Here is a 22,024-nt window from a genome sequence, read left to right as displayed (position 1 = left end):
ATTGGAAAAAAAATATCCTCATATGCTCCTGATGTTACTTATTTGTAATTGTTTTCATAGAAACAATCTTCAGTATTTTCAAAAATCAATTGAATTTCCCTTGTGAGCTGAAAAACCACTAAAAACATATCTTTTTTTGCTTACTAACTCCTATTATTGTAACAATTTGATTTACAAATAGGAAAAAGATACAAAAAAAGTCTTTCTTAACAAAACAAACCCATGTCAAGAGCCTGCAGTTTGACGGCTATACTTCGGGGAAATTATTTGGAACATAAGGGATGCAATTTTGCCTTTAATTGTAATTTTCATTTGGAATTCAACTAATCAATTCACTAATTCCACTCACAAGATTTAGGAGACAGCTTGCTTTTATATTTCAGTCTGGTTGTGTCGGTCAGAATTTACTAGGGAAATGATTTATACACTTGCATCTGCAACTTCAAAGTGATAGAGTTAGTAAGTGAAGTATTGATCAAAGCTACCAATAAAGAAATGAAGTGAAATTAAATGCACATTCTGAAACATGTCGATTCTTTTAAAGTATGTTCTTTAATAAATATATTGCCAGTATCAATTCTGAATAGTCTTAATAGGAACAGAATACAAATATTATTAGGTGTCTCGTCTTAAAAGTAATACTGAATATTAATTTTGCAATTTTAAACCTGACAAAATGCAGTATATTTTTCAAGTTGATGTACTGTTCATATATCAAAGGTTACAAACGCAGTTATGCTCTCCTGCTACTCTACAGTCACAACCACGTTTGGCAAAGCTGAATGACAGGAAAATTACATGTTTGGAGAATCAGCCTGCTGGCCCTTAAGGCCCAAAAGACAGCGTACTGTTCTTTAATTTACTGGTTTCATGTACAGTAGATCCATTACTTAACAGGGACATCGTCATTATGTATACTCTGCAGAGCATAGCAAACACTCAGTACAAATTTTCATATGCCAAGATCTGAACTTCAGGCCTGACAAGTACCAAAATTTGTACGTTTTCTCTAAGTCTCCATCAGATGCTCTGGATTTCTGACTGAGACCAAGACTGCATCCCTTGCTGAGGAAAAGCTGCAATTGCTGGAAATAAGGCCTTTGGTCTCGCTAACCCTAAGATTGTTGAATAAAATTCAACCCCTCTGTATACAGTGGGCACAGCTGTCCCACTGATGATCCAGAAGCTCATATAAAATGACTTCCCAGGAGGGTGTTCTTTCATATCAAATATTTTCTGTCCTTTTCAGAGGGGAAAATGTAAAATACAGAAAAGGATCCATAGCATCTTTGGAATCTAATATTTTTAGAACGATTTCTTTTACCTCTTTTTGTCTCCTCCCCCAGTTCCCTAGTAGCAGGAGGGAAAAAAATCAAGTTCGTTTAAAACTGTTTTGAAAAACAGGAAAAATTAGTGGTTTAAAACTGTCAAGATTTTAGTCCCTCTTAACAATCTGAAAGTAGTGTATCATAATCCTATTATTTATATCCATTAAATTGGGTAAAACTAACAGAAATATAACAGCAGTACATTGCTTTTTTCTATTCACATCTACAAATAAATCTGTGACCTGCATTCATATCACCTGTGTATATATAATACATTGAAGAAATAAACATACAATGACAGAGCCATAAATAGATAATAGGCATTTTCAGTGCATTGCATTCATATATCTGAATTACCATTATGAAAAGTAAATACTAAGAATAATGTTATACCAGAAGCTGGGAAGAATTCCACGAAGATGAACTCTCTATTTTGCAAATAAAAACCAGAAACACAACTGCAGGGTAGCACAATACAAGAACAAAAACTAGAAAAAAATTATAATTAATATTACTCCAAGATTCTCAGTCATATAACACTTTCAAACAGAGCTCTTTTGGCTTCGTATCACCTTTGCAATATTTCATGCATGTGTCCCAACTGGACAATATTTATGACCATTTCTATTGCACTGTTGGGCTTCAAGCAGTGGTGGGCTGTTCAAGCAGGACAGCTACCAGCCCCCATCCCTGCTACAAGCAGTCTAAAAAGTTTAGATTAAATATGCTCAATATGATAGGAAAGCTCTCAACAAGCACTGTCCTTTTGGATGCATGGTGTAAACAGGAAGCAACTGTCATGGAAACAGTATAGAAATATCCAGTAATGTCAAATCTTTCAACTCTCCACAAACCATCAACTCTTTTTGCATATTTACACACAAAAGAATTTTGTAAAGAAAATTATAAGGAAATCCCCTCAAAGCAGAAAGACCCATCATTTGAGTCTAAATGTAGTACTTTTGTGTACTGATATAAACAACAAATTATCTGTTAAAAATTTTTAAATCAAAGTGACTTCTTACTAATGAGCTGTTGGAAAATAAAAAATAAATAAATAAAACATTTACTTAAATATAGCTTGGATTTTAGGAGTGTGTATAATTAAGAAATAATTAGTAATGACCTGAGTAAATGCGGACAAATACAGCAAGACTTTTATCATCTACATGTTAACAAAATGATGCCAACTAAAATTTCCATAATGGTACAGTCATACCATGCTCTCTATTTATAGCTGCAGCTTACTACAACTCTTTTGCTCACTTGCTGTTATGCTTCGAAAAAGATCTAAAGGAGGAAAAATGTGAAGGTAGATGAATGACTTTTTTTTTTTCCATGAGTGTTTTCACCATGGAAGAGTAATAAGGTTGGAATGGAGATTCATAAAGCGTGGCTTGCAACAGGTAGAATTGCCGACTCTTAAATTCTGAGTTTCATTACATTTGGTGGCTTTCTCAAAGCTCCACCTATTAAGTCCTGTCGTATTTCCATTTCAGAGAGACAGAAGTGTAACTGCCAAAGAGAACTTGGAAAATTCAGATGCTGTGGACCAAAAGAAAAGCCCCAAAGCCATAGTAAAAGGATCTCGGTGCATCACTATAAAGTTTTTAGGCAAGCTTTGGGGATCTGACTAGCATATTTTAAATTCTTGGGACAAGCAATGGCTCAGAAGGTGAAAATAGAATGCCTAAGGCTCCAAGTTAATAACTCTCCACAGATAACTGAGAAATGCTATAATTAAGAAATTGGAGACTAGGTAATTACCATCAATGCAGTAACAGAGACACGGCTGATATATTTGCCCAAGAATTATAAAATAAAATAAAAATAATTTAAAAATATATTTGGTATGTGGATTCTGGATTATAACCATCTTCTCTTATTAAATTTATTTTTACAACCCACAGATATTTTTTCATGATTTCAATAATGGAGCCTTCACGGTCCATCCTTTTCCTCAAAATCTCTTGCAGATATAGGAAAAATATATAACAATGACTATGCCATAGTAGAGGTCCTATGACATAACTACAATGTATTAGGGCTCCTACATGTTGATGCAAGAAAAAGCAGGAGATGAAAGATTGAAGATAGCTCACCTATGAATATTTTAATATTTCATAAACTAAATACCAGGCTTTTCCAGGCGGTCATGTACTTCTTAATATGCCTATTTTGACTGAAGAGATATACAACCTAAGAAGTATTAGAGAGTAAATAAAACTCCCTTTTCCATCAAATTTCTTATCACATATCAACTATGTAGGCTTTTCCATCAAATTGAAGAAAAGGCAGACTGGTGTAGCAAGTAATCCAAAGTCCAGGGTCTCCAAAACATGGGATTCAAAAGGAATTTCTTTCTGAATACATCTGAATGAGTAATGTGGAACTGTGTTTGCAAAGACATGGTATGGTTCTGCACAGTAACAAAATAAACTGATGCTTGGAAGATGGTTATGTATGCCCCTAGTAACACAGCTTGTAGAAGGGTCAGTATGTCTGAATAAGGAAATGCAGAGGGTGTAGAAAAAGTGTAAGTGGATGAAATGAAAGGCCAAGACAGATTGTGAGTAGAAAGGTTATGGAATGACATTAAAAGTACAAGGGGAAAAAAGATCCAAAAAGGTGGAAAATGGAAACAAGATTGCAAAAAGGGCTTAAGAGAAGTAATATGATGTTTTTCAGGTACATTAAGAACAAGAGGTCAGAAAGGAGATAGAAGGTCCTCTAGATGCAGAGAGGAAATTACTGACATAAAAATATAATGAATTCATTGCCTTAGTTAAAAAAAGAAGTAAGGGAAGGAAGTAAATGAGGGAAATAAAGGAGGTAAACAAGCAGTAATTTGTTATAGATCATCAGGTCATTTAATAATGACAATAATACAAAAAGAAAAGCTAGAGATGGCTACAGACCTGCATTTCCAAGCTGATGAAACAGAAATAGAAATCAGGGTCTGTCTAGCAACTAGAACATTAAAATTCTGATTTTTGACCAAAAAAGCTCATTTGGGAAATGTTCAGATTTTGCAGCTTAAGGAAACCTTTTATAGGAGCATTATTTATTGACACAAAGTAGAACACTGAAGGACATTTTATCAAAACCAAGTCCTAAAGCCAGATAGCTTTGATCAGATGGCGAAAAAAGGCAGATCTGTGAGAACATGCTTGGCTTCATGCAGTGTGATTGCATACTTAGCAAAGGATGAAGAACTCCAGAACTCATGCACTCATTCCAGGAAAATGAATGGGAAATACACACCTCATATGTAGGTTCATATGAAATAGGGCACCTCGCACATAAATACCTCCCTGTTCACAAACACACGGTTAATAGCTTCTGTTTTAGCTGTGGTCAGCTGGAACAATGCCAGCGTATCTTAGTGGACTTGAGAAAAGCTTCTGCAGAGAACAAGACTTCCTAAGCACATTGTTTGACCCACTCCAACTGAAAAAATACTCCCATTTTAACTCTAACCTTCACACCGCGTGTTTACATACGAGTGTAACCAGGCATGTTGGTGCACACAGCAGACAACAGTGCAACAGATGGTGCAGTACTGTGTTACATGGAGTGATGAGGTACACAGGCCCACCTGCAAGGAGCTCACCTACTACTTCATCCCTGCGTTCAGCGCTGACATGCCCAGTCCAGATGCACAACACATCAGTAATCTCTGCATAACTGCTGCCTGTCCATCACTGCATAAGGCTGGGGACAATAATCTGTGCTTGCAAAGCAAGGCATACTGCTTCCCTTCACTGTTGGAAAGCATAATGCCTGTGGAAAGGGCAGCATTGTCTTTCCAGGTATTTATCCCACACCTAGAATATTCAACCTTCAGCAAGAAATACTGAAGGTTGCTATAATACAAACAAGTAAAGAAAAGAAATAAACAGAACATCCTAAAGCGAGAAGCAGATTCGTGACAACATTTCAATGCTTTGAAATGCAATTAATTAAAAAAGTAAGAATAGTTCCACAGACTATTAATATTAAGTGACAAAAGTGCCATTAGTCTCTTCTTGTTTTACTGAACACATTATTATTTTCAGGACTAGCGTTCTAATTGCAATACTAATAATAATAAAAAAAAAAAGAATCAAAACCAAACACAAAACCAAATTTCTCCTCATTTATTACTGTCTCAGTAAACTCGACTCTTTCTTTGTTTCTCATTGCTGTGCATTCCTACTTTGTGCTCCTCAATAAAAAATGCTAATTTTGCTCAGTGTTTGGAATTTGAGTTATTTGTAGCATGGAAACCCAACAACCTTTTAGCATGTATAGGTTATAAACAAACCTTTGCCGATCCTTTAACAAAACTTCTTTCCATTCCTGCCACACATGACATAACAGTTGAACAGCAGCAATGTCCAAGCCATGTGAGTTAGGTCTAAGAACAAAGCGTATGTCCTCTAAAAGAACCAACTGTTGACCTTTGTATGATTCCCACATAAGTGAGATGAGGATATCAGTTGTTTCTAAAATGAATCACAGTGCCCTGCTGTTATCTTATAACATTAAGATCTACAGTATATACTGAATAGACAATTTACATTAAAAAAATGAAGATATGGTAAATTAGAGATTTTATACAAAATAAATATCTTGTTCCCCTAAGACAAAATGGGAAAACATGCATTAAAAAAAAAACCCACAAATTTTAACTTGATTTTCTGTCAGAAAAATCCATAGAAAAATCTCGGAAAAAATGAAGAGAGATTCCCAGAAGTTTGACATCCTACCTAAATCCCAGCTGTGCAAACAACCATTTAAATCTTCGTTTTAAGAAGTGTGATTCAATGAAAAATTTATGTGCTCAAATATTTATGTACACAGTTATGGTGACCACCTTGTTTTTCACCTCTGTGAAGAACAAATGCTAAAAGTCTCCCATGAATTCATGAGTCTGCCCACACAAATATCATTGAACTATCCAGACCTTTGCTTCTGTTGGGTTTGTTTGTACTGCTGCTTCCAGCTTCAATGAGACATCTGCTAATGCTTAATCTTGCCTTTTTATAATCTCATTTGGGAAAAAAAAAAGATTAAATAAGGTACCTGTTTTTCTCCAATTTAGAATCACAGAAACATAGAATGGCCTGAGTTGAAAAGGACCACAATGATCATCCAGTTTCAACCCCACCCTGCTATGTGCAGCATCACCAACCAGCAGACCAGGCTGCCCAAAGCCACATCCAGCCCGGCCTTGAATGCCTCCAGGGATGGGGCATCCAAAACCTCCTTGGGCAACCTGTTCAGTGCATCACCACCCTCTGGGTGAAAAACTTCTTCCTAATATCTAAGGTAAACCTCCCCGTCTCAATTTAAAACCATTCCTCCTGGATAAGTCTGTAGCCTGCCACAAATCCAAGCTTTTTTGATATAACACATGCACTTTGGGAGCATTGATAGGCCTTCGCAGTGTATCATATATGTTTTAACTGAGTCAAACACAGTTTACAGAAACTTATGCCTCCAGAAGACCAAAACTCTCCCTCTCATTGGTTGCTGAGTGCCTTCTCTTATTCAGGAAATTAGTGGGAGATGACAGAGGTCTGACCTTTCCCAGTAATAATTGGTTTCAGCTCACGACAGAGCAGATCACTTATATTTCATAGAATTCTACCAGTGCAGATAACTAAGATAAAAACACACTTTAGACCAGTCTCAAAATTAGAAGCAAATCCTTTTCTTCCCAAAAAGGAGGGAGAGATGCTTACTATCTCCATGCTGCATATTGCAGAGATTTGGTATCAAAGTACACTAAGTACATTTCACATTATTGTGAAAAAGATGTGGCTGCAGTAAACTGGATTTACATAGAAGACATTCACTTTTCTGTACCAGATTTACAGCTCTCTATGTCTAGGCATTTACAGTACTGTACTACTTTGTCTGCAAAAATACTTGAACATCTTTGTCAGACAATGCACCTAGGCACATGACCATGTCACTTTTCTTTGTGCCTGTGCTGAGTCTCCATATTTTGTTCTCAATTAAGCCCAGGACTACAAGCATGTAAGCATCTGCTCAGTCACAGAATAGGAGAACTGAACTCATGCAGTTCTCATTAAAGATTTGGTTGCTGTTCAGTGGCCTGAATTCTTTAGCCTGCTCTCAGTCTACTTATCCAACACAGAGAAACAGCAACACATAGAGAATAGTCCTCATCTCCTTTTCAGTGCTGTTGGCGTAACTCGTCTGATAATCTCAGTCCATCAGTCACAAGGTAACCTCTCACAGAAGTGTGATGGCACTTAAAAAAAAGGTAAAAAAGTTGAAAGCTGATTTCACACCTCTGATTGTTAAGTATTTTCTAAAGCAAATAAAGCTTTTCAATTTAGAACAAAAATAAGTAAAACTAACTCTTCATTAACAGCTCAAATTGCCCAGGCACATTTAGTCACAGCTCTCATTCTCATACTGTTGCTGAATGGTTTTATCAAAATTCATTTCTGATTATTCTCTCATGCAGATTGCAGATATGAAGAAGCCCTTTGGTGACATCTTGGTACCTGACTGACAGGCAGCCATTGGCTGGCTGGCACTTGGCCACTGATGCTCAGAAGACGAATACAGATGAATAAAGAACAAAATGTAGTTCCTTTTAACTTAACAATTTTGGTCATCTCAATCATGGTAATCTACATATTCAACCCTGTCTGCTTTTACTTAGCATAATTTCATATAAACGAGACAAAAATTATCACTGGCTCATTTGAATGTAGTGGCTTTTGGACTCTCACATAACTTCCTCTGGCACACCTTCATTTCCTTAACAGGAACCAACACATTTTGAAATGTGCAAGTGGTTATATCATATTCACTGCAACAATTAATCTCCCTTGATGTTAATTTTTGGTTGTATTTTCACATACCAGTCCATTTTTGAAAAGTTTAACTCATTTCATAAAAAACAACTGATAAATCAATCACATAAGTCAGCTGTGACAAGGTGCCTGGTTGTGAGGGCCACTTCATTAACACAGCTGCTTTATGTTCCCCTTTCCTTCTTGAGTTTCTCTCGCAATTAAACAAAAAGTTAACTAACATGGAAGCATAACTGCCATGCACCTGGGCTGCATATACACTTTGGTAGGCCCTGAATCTCTCATTTTCTCACTCCCATTTGGAAATGTTTTCTATCCCTTACTAAAAATAAAATAATTAAAACAAACAGTGGAAAGTGGCAATTAACTCAGACAATCAATGGTTTTCTGAGTGGGATTCAGTTGTCCTCTAATTTAATCATTTTTCTCTTGTAATGAATATCATAGGGAGAAAGTCCTACATGCTTTTCAATATTCCTCCAGGATAAACAGGGCAGGAAAAAGCATTTACGAACATTCAGTGATACAAAGAACAACACATTCTTGTAATAGATTAAATAGTCTTAGCTAATGTAAAATATTGCGAGGCACATGGATGGTAAAAGCTGCAAAATTCAATGAAATACTATGAACACAAAGCTCTATTTTGTGTCCTATTAGCATACGCTTTAATTCTCATCCCTTGAGTACATATACACTGAGAATAAGAAATAAATCAGTGCTAATGCACTGCAGCCTACTGTGTAGCTGGAATGATTCAAATGAATTTCATTTTGTTACCCCTGCCCTACCACTAATTGTATATTTGATGGTAAGATGGCTTGCAAAGAACGTATAATTTTTTTCCTGCAGATCTGTTCTTCCCTTGTTTGCCCTTTGCTTTGAACTTAATCTGTAAGGACATCAATACTGTGGAGGAGGGAGAAGTTGGGAGGGAAGAATTAGAAAAAAAGGTTCAAAAAAATTTTAAACCAAAATCTAAGAATCTTGACAGTAATTCATCTGCCAGTGTATCAAGGAAATCCAGGAAAAATCCTGCTGTCCTCCTGACACCATGATACATCTTCACTGGAAAAAAAAATGGGCTGGATTCAATGACAGACTAAATGAAGTTGAGGGTTCCTCTTCTAAAGAACTTCTCAACTACGTTTTGCACAACAGGATGCCAGTGAGCACGCTGAGCAGAGTGTGATATAACAGGTTAGGAAGCACTGCAGCCTATTAAGACAGACATTTGCATTGCTCTGGATAATCTACTACACTGCACTATTTGTATATAATTTGCATTGCTTCAAAAAGGCTCCTCTAGGGGAATGTTTTTGTCTTAATTTAAGAGTGTGCTTTGCCAGATCAGATAGGAGGGCCATTTGTGGTTTGATGCATTAGGTTGAAAAGACTACTATGATTTTCCAGTAAAAAAATATACTATTCGAGATTTATACTCAATACATTAAGGTAGGCAGCCAGTGTACATAAAATAAGAAACAGCTGGAAAATGAAGACAAGAAACAGTATTATAAAGAGAAACTGCAATGTTTCTCTTTTAAGAAGGACAGAAGCAACTACCATAAATGTTATGCAAGTGGTTAACATACATTTCACTGTAAGGCCAGATGAAAAGTAAACGTTAAAGTGTCAAAAACCAACTTATGGTTGATTTTTGCAGTGCTTCTTGCGCAGGCACAACTGGTCATCTAACAAGAATGTTCTTCCAGAATAGGAGAGAAAACAGCTCTGAAAGTGGAAGTATTGATTACTACACAGCAGAAGACACAACGAGGCAGCCGGGACTGCACTTGGAACTGTTACTGAGTCCATGCCCTGCATGGCTGGAGCATCATACACTGCACTCTGCACAAGGACACAGGTCAGACCCACCATGCTGGGGCAGAAAGCTCCCAGCACAACCCTCACAAATCTCAGCCATTTTGATTCCAGCTGCTCATCTATATCCAAGTGTCAAGAGGCAATTTAGTTGAGGGCACGTTTCCAGAGCTAGGGAGAAAATGTGAGTTTACAGATCCTCTATGCATTTCAAGATATCATGAAGTTATTTTATAGATATCCGAGACCATTTCTATGATTCTATGATTTTATGATCATTTGTCCAGTGGGGAGAAACAGCATTTATTGACAAGGACAGGAATCCTTTGTATAGTCTTTGTTCAAGATATATATTTGGCAGTGACGGATCCGCTAACATTCTCATATCAACAGAACCCTCTGTAGATGAATTAAAAGATATCCATTACAGCAAAATGGAGATGAATAGTATATGCTATTGACAACTTGACAATTAAAAAATGGAAGAATAACCACGCAGTGCCTTAGAGGCAGCTTACCCCAAATACCTCTTTTTGTCTGAACATAATTTTGTATTCACAAATCAAATGCATACACGATTTTCAGACAGTACTTCTACTAACGATAAATGACAGAAATGACATGCAGAAAGTAGAGCAGAATTTCAATTGCGTGTGAAAATACACACATTTACAATTTCCAAAGGATAACTGGTTCTTCTAGAAATTTTACAGGACAGTGGCTCGTAATTTAGCCTTCAGCAACTGCAGTCCTTTCAAAACCTAATACACACACATTCAAAAGTATATATTACCAACACAGAAGCAGAGATTCAATTGCGATGAGCACTCACCTCATAATTGGCTATTGCTTCTCTATCCAGGGGTCGGGTCACAGAGACATCCCCACTGATCTCATTGATTCTAAAAATTCCTTTCGGGTCTTGATCTACTCCCTTACCAGAGAGTCGGAACTTTGCTCCCTCTGTCCCTTCACTCCTGATGACCTGTGTGGCAGAAAACAAGAAGTTAGAGACCGTGTTATAAATGCTTTTAAACCCACAAAAGCAACTTCAATTTTTATCCTAACATTGAGATACATTCCCTCTCAATAATATGAAAACACAAAATATGGCTTCAATCATTTGGAAAACACTCTGCAGTTCTTTTGTTAAGCCATGGAAAAGCTAATCAAGCCCTTGGCTAGTTGCTGTCTTATCCTTACTGTCTTTTATTTCACAACTTAAAGTTGCTGTTATTCCACGCTACTGTATTCACTCCATGACTAACATGTGACATTTTATTTATTTTCTATTTTCAGTTATTTTAATAAAACAGCTGCAAAGAAAACCTACAAGAAAAAAGAAAAGAAAAAGAAAACCGAGACATTCCCCCAGGTGACATAAGGAATATGTATTTCACAACAACCTTTACATTATTTTCCAGTTAACCATCCCTTTTTATTAGCAATCCTCATCATCGCAGCAGCTGACTTTGGGGATGCTGTTCTTTCAATGATTCCCTTCTATACTCTTCCTTTTCCAGGATTTCAAACCAAGGAAAAACCTCACAAATATTTCTGGACATCCTGCCCAGAACTCTGCCCAGTCACACAGATGGAGTTCCTCCACTTTCCAAACTTTTCGATACCCATATATACACGAGTGCACAGAAACTCCTGGTTACTATCACTACCTTGTTTCCCAATGAGAAAAATCCCTAAAATCCAATTTCAAGGCTGTCTTACATTACTGACAGTAGCATATGTAAACTCGCAGAGCTACACGATGTATCTTATAAACTACATGCTTTGCAAATTTGTATTTGCACACCAGAATCTAGGAGGATTATACACTAATCTTGCCCTTTAAGGCTGACAATCTTGCCAAGCCATTCTTTTCCACTGTTGTTTCATGTTCTTTTGTTTCTAGCAATTTTATATCCTTAATGTTTCTGCAGAAATCTTAAGTCAAATATTTATATGCTATTCTGAATCATGGCTCAGGAACAGAAAGGAGCAAGCAGCATTAGGAATCTGGACCCGTTCCCATTTTGAGATAACAAATATGCAGAGTGTTTAATAACGTCCCTGAGGAAATACATGTTTGTTGCCCTATTGCTGTGGGTTCAGCAGTGCTGGTTGGCATATTATTGGGCAGCGAGATTTTGACTAAACTCTATAATCATTATTCCTTCACTTTAATTGAGAAAAAATAGCCACCAGTTATGAAATAAGAAATCAGCATTTTCAGAGATAAAGTTTTAATTCTTAAATCCGTTGGGATAGGAAGAAATTTGAAAGTAAAAACCTGTTTCACCTTCTTTTCTCCTTCCTCCTCCCAGTCAGAAACGCTAATGATGAAGTTTTCTTCCCGTGTATTTTTGAGTGTGCCATGACAAAACACAGAGGCAGGTGACAGAAGGGCAAACTAATGTTGTGCTTCAGGTTCTGTGATGAAACTTAAACTTAATGGCTGCTGCCAAAATGCTACTGGCTGTTCAATCCCTGCTTTGACCAGTCTCTGTGTTTTGTTTGTTACATCAAGCTTAAAAAGACATTTTCCTTTTTCTTTAACAAATCAGTGCCATGACCATTGCTCAACTTTGTAGGGAAAAGAATTGCTCATCCTCTGTCCTCATTTTTGAGCCTTATTGCAAGAAGACAAGTGCTCCTTCCCATGCAATATAAGAGTGATTTGAAAGGCACAGGCACAGCCACAGGCCAGCACACAAATCTAATTTGGAGTTGTCTACACAACAGTCCTATCCACTACAGCTGTCAAACATTTCCTAACTGTTTATAACACACTGAAGACACAGTGTAGGCAAGAGGGCTCAGTTACAACAAGCCACAGAAAGGAAGCAGAACTGATCATGGGCTTTATTGATATGCTACAAGGGAATTTATTATACAAATTCCTGATAATCACACACAGATCCTACTTCACAGTAGAAAGTGATAATAACAGTAGTAAGAAGATACCCTGCAAACATGACCGCAGGAAAAAATACTGTTTTGACTCCAGATCTGAGAAAGATTTAATCTTGAATTTGATGGCACAGCATCCCTGTTTGGTACCTGAGCTGTTTGCAATCCTTGGAGATGCAATGAATCCCAACTTCAACTGTAACCATTCCTCAGTATATGATGTATTATATACATATAATGTATATAATATAATGAGTTGAGTTAGCAGAAAGTAGAAAAGGTGTTTCAGAAAAGGTGTTTTCTTCTTCTAAATGACTGTATGTGCCTGCTGAGCCTTCTCAAAGCCTTGGGAAGCAGGCACATCCACAGAGCAGGTATGTGCAGACACTTCTCTCCTACCTACTTAGCCATTTAGGCTGTTATTGCACAGCAACTCATGCTTGATGTAGTAATAAGAAATCCAGGTTAGAGATGCTCCATATACCACTGCATCATTTGTTCAAGAGCAGTGATGGCAATATAGAAAGTAATCTTAAAGAAGTATGATTTTTTACAAATGCATAATTAGCCACAAGAGGGAGCTACATGCTCCCAGGAACGTAAAGAAGAACCTTAACATCTCCTAATTAAGAAGCTTCTATAATGGCTGCATGGTTCAAAGAAAGTGCGTTTCCCAGCTCACAACAGTGCAGTACAATGAAGAGTTTAATAAAAATCTGGTTTAATTTGCCATATGGTTTGCTGCTTCCACAAGAGCAGAGAAGAAAGAACAGGAGTTTTGTCTGACATCTCTGGCAAGACTGCTATTCTGAATATTGTCTAAAACACCGCACTGTTCATATGAGAATTTGCTGGGTTACAATGTATTATACACAGCAATGCTCTCCCAATTTACAAGCTGAAGAAACAAACAAACAAACAAGGCCAGATTATTCCAACTGGAATGTTTGCTGTGGGACACTGCTTTTCAACTTCTCCAGTTACTACTACCTACAGTCCATACAGAAACACTTATTTCCCAAATTTGTTCACAGCTTTAGGAACTCCAGAGCAGGTTCTACTACTGGAAACGTCTGCACCGTATGAGAGAGACTATCTGTGTTGTACAAAGCTGCTTCATTCAAGGTTGGTGAGATGCCCACTGTTAGAAACACTGAGAGTCAGCCCAGCTGGGGCTTTGAGCAGCCCACTCTAGTGACAGAGATCTCTGCCCACAGCAAGGGTTAAGGACAAGCTGGTCTTCAAAGCTCCCTTCCAACCCAACCCAACATGGGCAGATGGAACAGGCACAACAGATGCTGGTTGAGCATCCCACAGCAATATAGACTTATGAAGGCTATTTCCTCCCCCAAGGACTCATAGGACAGTGTAGATAGAAACATGATTCACTTCCCCAACTCAACAGGAATTACCAGCATCGTCCCATGCCCAAGAGAACAAACACATTGGAAATAGAAGGGATCAATGTCAGAACCATATATACCACACCTAAGACAAAACAGCATTCATTTACTAATAATACTATTTCCAGAAAGGCAAAGAGTGTACTTCTCCTCCTCTAAGAGACGCTTTCAAGAAAATAGAAGTTTGCTCAGCTGACAGGATCTGCTTCTTGCTGAACCATAGCTGTAACATATTTACCAAGTGCTGTTTTTCTGCTGACATTATGTATCCCCTCCAGCTAAACTCATTCCAACATTGTGATCTCTCTTTTGTTACGGGTTTACCACAAAAGTAAACCTGTGTTCTCAAGAGAAGAAGAGAAATAGAAGTAGAAAAAAGCACACTAACCCCAGAGAGAGACTTTGCCGTTCTGCAGCCATAATAAATCTGTGCTTAACAGCACCACCCATGTTCAAGTCTCACTGTTTGCTTCAGTCACTTCTGTGATTTCCCTGTGCTTGGCACTATCCAAATCAAGATAAATGCAAAATACTCTTGTCCTTATTCAAAAGCCCAAATCAGCACCCAGTTCTTCATTACCACAAGACAAACATACAGTACTTGTGGTTATAAAGTAATTCATTTAAATTTGCTCGGTTCAATCATTTTAATAAGTCTGTCGGTTCTCAGTCCATCAGTCTTCATTAATTAAGGATTAGATCAATTAGTTAATCATGGGAACTTAGTTCTGCTCTTTGACAAAAGCAGACACATCTCTCCAGTCTCACCTGCATGTCTGACCTGGGCTTAAATCAGAATTTGTTCAGTGTGTGGGTGATGCTCGGGAACTTCTGGGTGATTCATTGAAAAAATAAAGGTAATAGTCCTAAAATTCTTCTCCATGACTGTGCCCTTTGTTCATGGTAACCAGGGAAAAAACAAATGGACTATATACGACATTGTGTGTTTTATGCAACATTTTCTTCCTATTCAGAAAGAAAGCCTTGCTGTCAGGTCCATTAAAACTTCCTTTCATAATCACCAACCTTAAAAAATAATTATTAACTTAAATGCATCTGCACAAATGCTCCTTCAGTATGTTCTCCAAAACACAGGCAAAATTGATACAGTCGGAACAATACTTGCAAAACTCAAATATACAACAGAAAAGTCATCAACAATTGAAGACGGTCATGTAATGAAGTAACAGAGGCAGTATCAGTCCTGAATTTGAAAACAGTTCCAGATCAGTTATCAAACCCCATTCTATGTACAAGGAAAGATTTCCAAAGCTGTGTAAATCTCCTAGACCACGTGCTGTAATCCCAGTGTTTAAATGCATATCAGTCAACTACTCATTGCTTGCTGACAGTCCTAATAAGAATGTATACGTTGCCCAGAGAACACAAAAGGTGTACACATAGAAGATGAAAGACTTGATTTCACTCAGCAAAGAAAGCCATAAATCAGTTATTTTAACTTTAAAATCCTATGTCAGATCCCCAGGAGACAGTTTTAGCTGTAAGAAATACATAACCAAAACAAGTTTGGATTTTTGTGCACGAATGTCTACTGGGCAAGCCCACTATAGTAAGAGCAGCTGGTACTTATCTGCATGCTTTCATATTGGTCCTCTTACAGCTCTTAGAAACTACAGAAAAACATTCCTCACACAAGACCACACATACGAACATTGCACCAAGATGTTTGCAAACTGAAGCTTATTTTAACAGCAATATAGAATTGTTGAGGCATTGATTGAATAAATATCTCGAACAGGGAAGATTTTACACCAAGTGACACAGACATAATGTGGGAATAAAAGAACCAGGAGCAGAAACTAAAACAAACTATGAAAATGAAAAATCACACACTACCATTATCAAGTTAAGAAGATGGATTTTTTTATGAACTTTATGGTGGAAAATATTATAGGAAGTGTCAAATTAAGGAACAATGTTGTCAAAATTAAAGTACAAAGTACTGACATACTTCTGATGCATGTTTGCAGGACTGATAGCAGGACTGATAGCGGGCTGCAGACTGCACAACTTTCCTTGCTTGAAGCAGTCCAAAGAGAGCTGCATGAGTACTGCTGTCAGGTAGCATATTTAGAACTTCAGGTACGTGAAGAAAGTAGAATTTGCAGCACTTGTAATGCAGATGTTTAAAGGTTTGTGGAATGGGGCTGTGCTTTGGGAAGAACTTGCAATCCTTCTATCATTTCATTACAGCAGTGCAAATGCAAGGTTTTATTCACTGTAATAAAAACAATTCTGAATCTGAAGTTTGCCAAGTTTAATAAATTCCATAGACAGATATGTCAACAAAATGTTTTAATGTATGAAAATGACACGGTATATCAGCAACTGGTGAAGCTTTTTCACCAGCAGCGCTCATTTCTGGAGCTCTTTTTGGAATAATCAACACAAACAGGACATTTCACATTCATCCAAAATATTCCATCTCAAAAGAATGGCTTTTGATTGTAATTATGCATAGACTTCTCAAAGTTCAGCTCAGCTCTGTATAAGATGTGCAGGTGCCCAAATGGAACATAATTACTGCATGCGTGTGGAAGCCCTGAGCACCCGTGGGCCCCTCCTGTTTGAGATTCGTTGTTGTACACATGTAACATTTCCCTCAAAGAACCCATTGCAGCACTGAGGCCTGCAGGCCTCGTCTACCAAACCTGAGGATCTGACCAATACAAATAGCTACCAGCGAGCGCTTGCTTTTAGATAGAAGTAATTCCACGACCACATACAGATGTGTGTTGCCGTTTGTGGGAGGTAATTCTTCAACTTCCTTTTGCTCTTAATTTATAAAGAGCAAGAAGATTCATTACAAATACTTTTCACTTTCCCTTTTCCTCAGAAGATGTTGATTTCAGATAGGTACCTGCAGACTGAGGAATCAGTACACAACAGTCTCCTTCTATTGACAGCATGAAATTTATAAACATGGGTTTTCGTAATCTCAGAGCAGAATCATCTGGAAGTACTGCATGTCACAGAAGCCCTGGGTTTTCAGCTGGCTGATTTGGCCTATCGGTAGCAATTTAATCATCATATTTTAATTGCTACTTAGGTTACTAACTTGCAACAAATCCTCTCATTTGAAGGAATTTGTGGAGTACTGGCTTTTGAGTGACAACCTGCTGAACTAGATACAAGGTTATAGTCAGTTGTTAGGAAAGACCTGACTGTGACTGATGAAAATGCATGAAGAAAAGCTCAAAAGGTGGTCTTTAAAAATGTAAAAGAATTATTTGGATTTGCAGAGGTGCTTGATTGCAAACCTATCATCAGAGATAAAATTTGATGTTTTCTAATTGCAGAAATTAAGGACAATGAACAGAATATGTAACACGTAATGAATACACATGGAGCAAAGTCTCCGAGGAGTAAGAGAAAATAGAGGAATAGAGACAACTTACAGCATCTTCTTCCAGGTATTTCACTGTGTTGTCTATTCCCAGTGAGATCTAAGACTTGATTTGTTACTCAAGGCTACTTTTTCAGCACCCAGGAAGGCACTCTGATCTAGCACTCGGCCAGAAGCAGCGCAGCAGCATCTCGGCTGCAGCACGCCCAGCCTAAAACAAGCTGCAGAGGTCTAGAGAAGTCTGCCTTGGGCTCTATGGGGAATATTTAGAAGAAAGGACTAAAAGTAATGAACCAATAAAAATTGAGTTGGTGAGAATGATTCACTTAAAAGCAGTCTTCAAAATTAAGATTCACTTTAGTTTGAAGAAATTTGTCGTAAGATTGTGTCTAATTTTATTTGCCTTTAACTTGCAACCTGCCAAGTCTAGGCTTCTAAGAACATTTTGCAGTTAAGATGAACATAGAGGAATAAGTACTGTATCAAAAACATATTAAATTCTTTAACTGAAGGTACTAAAAAGGCAATATTATGAGAAAGGATTTTTTTTTCCTCTCTTTTTTTTTTTTTTTTCTTTTTAGTTTGGCTCCATTATAGGAAGTCAATGCAATACTTCTGGATGCTTTAGGAATCTGCTTAGCACCCAATTCCCATTTGTAACAAACAACTCACAGATCTAATTATAGATTTTTCTCAGCCACTAGTTCCCTAGGAAACAAATCCATGGCTCACGTCTTGTGCATGGAAGGTTAGAGGAGGAAGTTAAATATTTTTCCACGTATAGAAACTTATCTAGGGGTCACAGGTCCACATCTGAGCAGATGTTGGTGTTCCTGTCAAGGACAGATGGCAGCTATATTTGACAGATATCTTGAATATTTAAAACTCCGAACACTTCAATCTGATGAAGTGCTTAATACTTCCATTATTTGGAATGCTCTATGGCTCTTTATGCTGTAAACAAAGGATTTTAATTATCATTTTCCAAACCCATTTTTGTTTTTATCAATGGGTCCACCTCACTTTCATCTTAAATGTTTAGCAGTCAGAGGTCGATGCAAGACAGCTGCTAAGTAGTTACAACTGATTAGAAAAGAAAGGCAAAACATTAATTCCAAGTCATGAATGCCAAGCATAGTTTATATTTTCTGATATTGGCTCTCAAATTTAACAGATGTCACTGCAAGCTGATACACTTTTACCTGCACTAGTCTTAGGGGAAAAAAAGGTATAAATATTGCTAGTCATATTTTGATTTTATTCTAATGCATTGCTGAAACACAATACAGACAAAATATGATTCATTGGAAACCCAGGTATGTATGAATATACAACTGTAACAGGAGCAAAGGAGAATGAATGTGAGGGTGGAAAAGGGAAGCTTTGTCAGATTAGTCTTCCTCATCTGTAACAGAAAAATACCATTCTACTCAATCCTGAGCCATTTACAATGACAGCTTAAAAGTTATGTAACTACTCAACAATCCTACTCCCATGAGCATAATATTCAGTGTGACTTCAGGTCAAATAAAGGACTTAAGCTAAATCAGAGTGTCTTCAATCTGTAGGAAGCCAGAAGGAAGCCTACATTGTCAGCTCATCTGAGTTACATGCAGCAGCTCCTGCAGGTTGCCCTCAAAGCCTTAGAGAGGTCTTGTTCTGTTTGTATCTGTGGACAGGCTTCCATCAAGACCCAAGCCTACAGCCAACACCTCAGACCTGGACTGCTTTGCTCCCTAAACCAATGGACGGTTACATACATGGAAAAAAATTTGATTCTGTTAAATGTTTTTGGATCCCTACTTTGTTTTTGTTTTTGTTTTAATTCATGTTCTTCTGCCACGTGATATAAACAATATATGTATTTTAATATTTGTTTTTCTACTTCACAAATCCAACTGTGCTGTGTTACCTTTGCTTCTCTTGCTGTAATAGATTGAATTCTCAATAGCTAGAGGTGGAAAAAAAAGAAATTCATGTGACTGGTGAAATTGCTACCATTAGAGAGCATTTCAAATCTTCTAATGACTGCTAGCCTTAGATTGGTATTTCACTGCTGAGTGAGGGTTACCCATTTTATTGCACAGAGCACTGCAGATGTGGCTGTCAGGCCAGGGAGCACTTATACCAATCTAGGATCTCTAAACAACACATTGCATTCATTCAAAAACAAGCTAGCAGCTTCAGAAAGCATAAGTTTTCACAGCAGTGAAGTGGGTGCCTCATTCACCATGACCCAGGGAGTCCCAGGCAATGTTTGCTTCGCTTTGTTGAAGTCTTATGTCTCCTTATCTCTCCCTTATGTTTCTAAAGGACACCTCAGCTTTCCTGAGTTGCTAACTTCCAAATGGGGCTAATAAGCATTTTAACCACACCATTCTTTGATTTGCCTAATTCCAAAGGTAAAAGCAGTAACTGAGAGTGGATTTGTTAGCAATAACATAGGTGAGTTTGCATTCACACTTCCAGGTGTAGTCAGATTTGATGTTCTGAAATATGTTTTGTTTTCTTTTGCCAGTAACAGTGTCACCAAGGTGTGGAAAGGGACATCTTAAGTCCCATGAAATCTTTTCAACAATGTTTACTCTTTTTCTCCTCTTCCTTTCCCCTACGTCCCAAAGAACCAAAGATAAAGGTTCAAAATCCACATTTCACATAATTAAAAACTTTGCAGTTGAAGAGCTACCACTATCTTAGATTCTCCTTCCAACTATAAAGAGGTCACCCTTAAACTTCACAGACTGCTTGACTCACATTAAAGTTAGAAATATAATGCATTAATCTCTGGGTTCTGATGTGAAAACATCTTGATGGAGTTGTAATTAGTGACAGAGTTACATTAGTCTCCTGAGAAGCTTTCAGATGACTGCTCAATAATTGCAATATGGTCTTAAATGTACGTCATTCTTCATGAAATCATGCTGGGAAATTATGGAATCAATCAAGATGAAATTAGCAAAAAAAGAACACACAATTTCTAAACCATACAGAACTTAAAACTTGGATTTCCACTTCTAAAGCTGGAAGATCTCTAGAGTTATGGATCAATTAAGTTCCAATAATACATTTGATGCACTCTTGTCCACTCATCTTGTCCACTATCTCAGTTATTGTCTTCTAAGTACACTTATATTTTCAGTTAACAGCAATACCTGAACAACCTTCTGAAATGAAACCTTTATTTGACAACTCAACAATAATAAAAAAAAAACCTCCTATGTGAAAAGGTGCCCAAAAGGAAGCAAGCAAAGCGAATCTAGCCTGGTAGCCAGATACACAGAGAAACCAACTGCATCAAAGTAAATTACCCTGTCATCATCTGTCTGCACAAACGACTTTTCCAAATATTTTAAGACTTAATAATTTTAATAATATTTTCTGCATACAAGAAATTACACTTCTGAGGTAACGGTGAAAAATAGGCATTATTTATAACCTTGCACTGTTGTACAGCTGAGACCAATATCCCATTCAAGTTCTTCAACAGCGAACTTTGTTTTCCCAGGCTGGATTTTGAGCTATCATAGGAAATGAAACATTATTACACACCACTCAGCTTACCACGTTTCTTCAAGTAATTTTGTGAATGGTTCGACAATGTAATGTTTTAGCAAACAGACAGAAGCAAAACTGTTTTTGTTGCACTTACAGACATACAAGAAAGCAATAAATAATTCCTAAGGCTGTGAAAAGAATATAAAAATTCAAAATAATACCCAGGAATGCTCTTTAAGGCTGTTTTCCCACCTCTCTTTTCCTTCACCTACTTTGCATTACTGTTGCACACGACAAAGTTTGGTTTCAGTGACTTCAAGTTTACATTGTATGACAGTGCAGCCTTCTTCACAATGTGAGCTTATTAGAGTTAATAGTTAACCTCATCTAATTTCTGTCTATCCAGGCCCTTATTGCTCAGGCTGTGTCTGGGAGATGTAACACAGAAGTGGCAGTAGCCAATGGTAACATTGGAGACCCAAAAGAAACCTATAACTATTTTGATAAGTCTGACTGCTCCTCATATGAACAAAACCAGTCTACCATGACTAAAGGACAGAACCAATGACCATTCAAAAACCTTAAAAAAAAAAAAGATTTTAAAGCATGTTAAATTAAGCTATTGTATTAGTACAAAAACTATTTGTAGTAACATTTCAAACGGCTGTACGTATATAAAATCCACAAATGAAACATGTACCAGATTGTCGTCTTAATTTGTGCAAAGCCAGCAATCAGTTCATGAAGTAGAATGGTAACTGTGGTGGGCATGAATGTCAAAGGGTGAATTCTCTAATCCTATCTTTTTCACTGCAGATTTTGCCATTCCTTCCATTAAAGTTTACTCCTGACTAAGTTTTG

The 22,024-nt window shown here is 37.3% G+C and overlaps 1 protein-coding gene across 6 annotated transcripts in view; it reads right to left on the bottom strand.

The window, feature by feature from the left end:
* CDH13 (cadherin 13) overlaps window positions 1–22,024 on the bottom strand; it is a 432,936-nt gene that overhangs the window by 213,655 nt on the left and 197,257 nt on the right. For all 6 annotated transcript variants that reach the window (NM_001396286.1, NM_001001760.2, XM_015292521.4 and 3 more), the window contains exon 5: window positions 10,824–10,976. In NM_001396286.1, the coding sequence (NP_001383215.1) occupies window positions 10,824–10,976 (153 nt within the window). The remainder of the gene's footprint in view (window positions 1–10,823; window positions 10,977–22,024) is intronic.

The sequence above is a fragment of the Gallus gallus genome, chromosome 11 (assembly GCF_016699485.2).
Source record: "Gallus gallus isolate bGalGal1 chromosome 11, bGalGal1.mat.broiler.GRCg7b, whole genome shotgun sequence".
Classification (NCBI taxonomy): domain Eukaryota; kingdom Metazoa; phylum Chordata; class Aves; order Galliformes; family Phasianidae; genus Gallus; species Gallus gallus.
This window is presented reverse-complemented; position numbering and strand designations above follow the sequence as displayed.